Source organism: Monopterus albus, unplaced genomic scaffold (genome assembly GCF_001952655.1).
Source record: "Monopterus albus unplaced genomic scaffold, M_albus_1.0 scaffold3.1, whole genome shotgun sequence".
Lineage (NCBI taxonomy): Eukaryota > Metazoa > Chordata > Actinopteri > Synbranchiformes > Synbranchidae > Monopterus > Monopterus albus.
This window is the reverse complement of record NW_018127883.1, coordinates 963304-968635: the sequence shown is the minus strand read 5'-3', so window position 1 is coordinate 968635 and position 5332 is coordinate 963304. Positions and strand designations below refer to the sequence as shown.

General features: G+C 42.9%; 1 protein-coding gene across 4 annotated transcripts in view; it reads right to left on the bottom strand.

Moving 5' to 3' along the window:
- LOC109961906 (transcription factor COE3) overlaps nucleotides 1-5332 on the bottom strand; it is a 71361-nt gene that overhangs the window by 56146 nt on the left and 9883 nt on the right. For all 4 annotated transcript variants that reach the window (XM_020603116.1, XM_020603127.1, XM_020603135.1 and 1 more), the window contains exon 6: nucleotides 5216-5284. In XM_020603116.1, coding sequence (XP_020458772.1) covers nucleotides 5216-5284 — 69 coding nt within the window. The remainder of the gene's footprint in view (nucleotides 1-5215; nucleotides 5285-5332) is intronic.

The following is a 5332-nucleotide window of genomic DNA, read 5'->3' as shown; positions in this document are numbered from 1 at the left end:
AGAGGGGGAGGGGTTGTCTCCATGGACAGATGGACTGCTCTTTCTCAACACATGTGGAACCATGTTTCGTCTTTCACTGCCGTCAAGCTGGAGCCGAATCCGTCGCTCTGTTGGCCCGCGCCACTCTTTCGTACTGCACACCTCTCTCTTTAGCACAGCGCGCACACACACACAGTGTGCAAACACACACATACAAGCATGTGTTCATGTAGCACAGAGACACACACACACACCACACAAACATCTCAGTCTTTCTTTGCACACATGTTAAAGTCATCACCCCTGCTCAGTGCTAGTAAAACACAACACCCCCGGCTTCTCTGCTGTTGTCAAGTCTTGCCATTAGCTGATGCCACTGGGGAATCCTACCCTAGTGAGGTGGCTCTCCCTCGGGAATGTCAGGCACCACGTTACGTTCAGCCGCCACTCATGTGAACCCAAACATGTGAGCATAATTTGGAAAATATCATTTATACTCTGCGTCTTTGTACGTGTCTTGACATTTACAAACTGCGATAAAACTGACATGAGGGAGGAGGGAATAGAAAACAGGGTGAGAATAATTTGAGGTAATGTTTTGCTTAGTGAACAGTATTACCCAATCCTGGATGTTGGAGCACTGGGAAGGAGGTTCTGGCTCTGGGGCTGCAGAGAGGGTCTGGGTTTCATTTTTCGGCAAGTGCAAGCCAAAGGAGAGCTGCCAAGTACAGCTTTTGCTCTCAACACTTCCTGCTCTCCCTACTCTGGCTAAGGAGTTCAGGCTTCACTCAAACATCACATTGACTTAGGCAGGGGTGGCCGTTCACCTATTAATCAGTGGGTGTCAAAAAACTCACATCTGTCACATGAATTACCCCAAACGCAGCCATGCATTAAAAGCCACAATGTCCACAGATAAAAAGTGTGCACAGGGGTTAGTATGCATGTGTGTAAATATAGTAAGAGACTATTTCCTGCACACATTAACAGCTTTAAGTGACTCACTGTAGCGCTTAAAAAATATTGCAGTGCAGCTCTCACAGCTCAGCAGTGTAATGTAAAAAAATCCAGAAGGAACACCTGCAGCAATCAACTCACAATCACAACAACAGTGACCCCATCCACTGCATCATTTTCATTATGGATGGTGGGAGCGCAATGCTAGATTAACACTACCAACCAAGTGCCATCTTAATTGCCCCTTTGCAGATGCAGTGAAAACATGTCATTTAGGTACTTCATAAACAGACTTCTCTTTGCAGGTTGTCAAGACAGCCGCTCAGTGAAAACACACCCTCTTTTCCAATGCTGATGTGCAATTAAAATGGTTTTAGAAATCCTCTTTGACAGTCCAGGGCTTAGCCAAAAATGTAAATGACATTAAAGGAGACAATGAATTTAATTTTGTTTAATGTCCCCTTTCGCTGATTCTCATTTACATCACATTTCCACATAAAGGGCTGACCTTATAAATACTGGCATTTGTTCAGCTTTTGGAGGTAATCACGGTTTTGCAAAAACCAGATGGGAGCACACAAATTTTCTGATTTGTTTCTTAGAAGGCCGAGGGAACCGCATGTGAGACGTTCTTAGGCTGTGGTCTTTTGTTTCTGGTAAACAACTTGACAACAAGTCAAGTGCACTCTGGGAAATGACCTCATAGGTGTTCCACAAATGAACGATAACGCAAAGTCATTTAGAAAATACAGGCTCACTAATGAGGGACATAACGGAAAGCTAAGCAAAATTTACATTAGGCCAAAATGTAATTGCATTAACAAACGAACAGGTGTGGTGAGGCCTTTATAAATGAGCTAAATGAATAAAAGCCTCCCACAGCACAACCATGTGTGCTGACCAAAAAAAGAGACAAGGGGAAAAACAAGTCAATTTCATGAATTATTCAGTGGCTGGGCTGCACTCCAAAGGTCAGTGCTCTTTGACCTTTCTGACAGGAAGTGAAAGGGAGTGCCGTAGCCACCGGAATAAATGGAGCTGACATGTTTAGATGTGACCGAGAATCCGTTTCTGAATGGCAGCGTAAATTCACACAGGTTTTAAACTGTATGAACATACTGTACATTAAATTCAAAATCCATACATGGGCAGAACATACACTGATAACATACATTCCCTGTCTGTCTCAATTCTACTTGAATAAATTGCTCCAGCCTCTCAGAGTAAAATGTGACCTTTGAACCCCAACACGCAGAATGAGTCATTTTCTATCTTCTTTCAGCAACATGTGAGCACATGTTCCACGTGTAAGCCTTTAGGCTTTATGTATCTAATCTTTCACACAAAAGAAGACAAAGTCAATATGCAAGAGAGTGAAGACAGATACTAGACCAGGGAAGTCATCACAAATTGAGTTATGTTTGGTTATACACTACATGCACTGTAAATGGGAAAACCATCTAATCAGATATTGGGTGCCCCATCACTATAATTTTAAAGACTCAAATTACTGCCTGAATAAACCTACACCCCCACTTACTTTAAGGCACCATTAACTTATAAATGTGACATCTGTAGCTCTGCTTGATTTATAAAGGGGAGAGATGATTGCACCGAACTACTAAGTGAAATGGCCATAACAACAATGCTACAGCTCTTCACTAGAAAAATATAGCAGCTGACTTTTAATTTTTTACTTCCTTGTTTGATGTTGGAAGATAGAAAAAAGCATGCTCACACTACTCAAAGACAATAGACTTGTCTTTTTTTTTTTTTTAGCAAAATCTGTACTGACTTTCCCAAAAGAGGCTGAAAATTGAGTCACACCAAATATAAACCCACCCAAATGCTACAAAAATAGGGCCTTTCTTCATCCAAAAGTGAGTATGAATAATGCAAGAGCATCAAATGTAAGTGCTGAAATATTTAAAGCCCAAGCAGCGCTGAAACTTTGTGACAGCTGTTGGGCCTATATCTAACCAACTTTTTTTTTTTTTAAAGAGAATCCTTCCTCTTCAAAAATCTGACTGAAAATCTGTATCAAAACTCTCAGAGAAAATAGGGTAAACAGATGTCTGGCTTGACCGCAGGAAAATAGGACACATTTGGAATGATAAGTTTCCCAAACTCCGTTGGATATGCCAGATCCATGGGAACGCCAGTTAATGTTGCTAGATGCCAGCTAGCTGTGCGCGCTTTCCCCTCTTACCATCTGGGAAAATGTTACAGTGAATGAACGCCATCAATGATTCACTCCAAATCTGTTCCTTAAGGTTCGGCCATGCTACTGTTTCTCTAGGAAATGTGGCAGTGCTAGCTGGTTTTCATACTATAATTGTAGACAGATGAGACAGATGAGATGCCTGATTCAACAATCAAACCTCTACCTCTAGGTTTATGTCACTCAACTATGTTCTACTCAATTGAAAATAATCAGTTACTGCCAGCAGCGACTGCAGCACAGGTGCCTGTAATGATGTGCATGAGAAAATGACAGATGTAACAGAAATGGCTGTAAAACATGGAAGCTTTAACTGAAAGCTTAGCTGGAACAGTCAAGTAACCGCAGTAAATAATCTTCTACAGTATGCTCTGGTCATGTCTGTAACTCTTGCTAAACTCTGCAACCTTTCACGAGCACCCCTCTCTGCAAGCCTCCTTCAGTCACTGGGAACCTGTGTGGGTCTGTTAGGGTGAGCTGACGGGCTCATAGTTACGACATGGAGACAATGGGAGGGTCTAATGAGGAACATATGCTTTTGTGTTTCAACAGAACCACTCATTGTGCAAGGAAAGGGATACTCTACTCCTATTCAGACTGATCACAATGAAAGTCCAAGCCCTCCCTGAGCCAGTTGAGCTTACAATATCCATGCGCTTTTCTTTTTCCCCTGTTCTTTTTTTCCCACCCCTCTTCTTGACTTTAATTCTCCGTGCATTCATTTTGCTTATTGTACTTATGTTACATGTTTTGTACCACACAGCGAAGAACAGTGGTGTGCGAAACTCGAAGCACTAAAAGGCAGCAGAGCGACACAAAGCAAAGATGAAAGCAGCGGAAATTAGGCAAAGTCGATGTCTCAAGTTACATGTTAATGTTTGAATTGCTTCACTAATAAATTCACCTGACTAATAAATTTATCTTTACACTGTCTTAAACACCTGAGTACTTTTCATGTTTATGCCCTGTAAGTGTCATAACAACTATAAACATTCAACCAGAGCAATAGCATAAGCATGAGGATGTGTGTGTGTGTATGTGTCTGCATGTTTGTGTCCTCGTCTGAGTGTGTATCCGCATTTATCTAGGTCTGTGTCTGTGTGAGTTTCAGTTCAGACAGCAGTAGCTCTGGTAATCCATCCAGGCTCCCAGGGCAGCCAGCTCCTACTTCCTGATGCATGAGAAGCTGCTGGAGTGGAGTGGCAGCAACAACTGCTCAGCCCTATTTGATTACTAATAAGAGAGTTGTCCCCTCTGTCAGATACCAGGCATTCTCCGCTAAGCAAACAGTGATTCCGGCTAGTCAAACATTAGCATTGCTGTCTCTCCCTACTACGTGGTGAGAGTTACATTGAGATCGACGCTCAAACTACATCCCCTACCTCACCCCTATATCCACCACACACACGCACATCCTCATCCACCTGCCTAAACATATTCCAACTGACCAGGACTTATAGTTACACAGTGTGAGAAAAATGTCAATGCCTGCAAGAAGACCATTTATCCTCCCTCTTTAGAAAGTGTGAAGGTAATATAAATGTGGCAGATGTAACTTCCCTGAAGGGGCAGAACAAAACAGCAGACATAAAATGTTTATCCCTTCTAAAGCAAAACTTTAATGGCGTCCAACTCACAGCTAACTTGAGAGAAGGAAACAGTCAATGAAAAACAAGTATTGACAGTGTAAGCATCACTGTCGTAAACAAAGAAGGGAAGCCAGCCAAATAAATGTGAAGTTGCCTAAGCTAATTAGGTGTATTCCCACCATGATCCTCTAGTGATTGAACCACCTGTGATTGAACAAACCCTATCCAGGTGGTGACCGCCCCTCAGTGCACAAGTACCTGGGAAAGACACCCCTCAGCCACTCACACAGAATCACCCACAGTTCCCACAGTTTGGGCTGTAAGATGCAAGTCTGGCACGCCGGGAGGGAACTCATTTGTTCACTAGCTCATCCACTCAGTGGCTCGTCCGTTTAGTCAGTCAGACAGTCGCTCGTTCACTTCCTCATTCCCCCGTTCACAGACACAGAAGATGCTGCACACAGCTTACCTGTCAATGATCACAGGGTCTGATGGAGTCTCGTTCCTGTTTCCACAGCTTTTCTTGTCACAGCATCGGCTACAGGAGCACAGACAGTGTGTGTCAGAACAAGCATCGCTTTGCTAA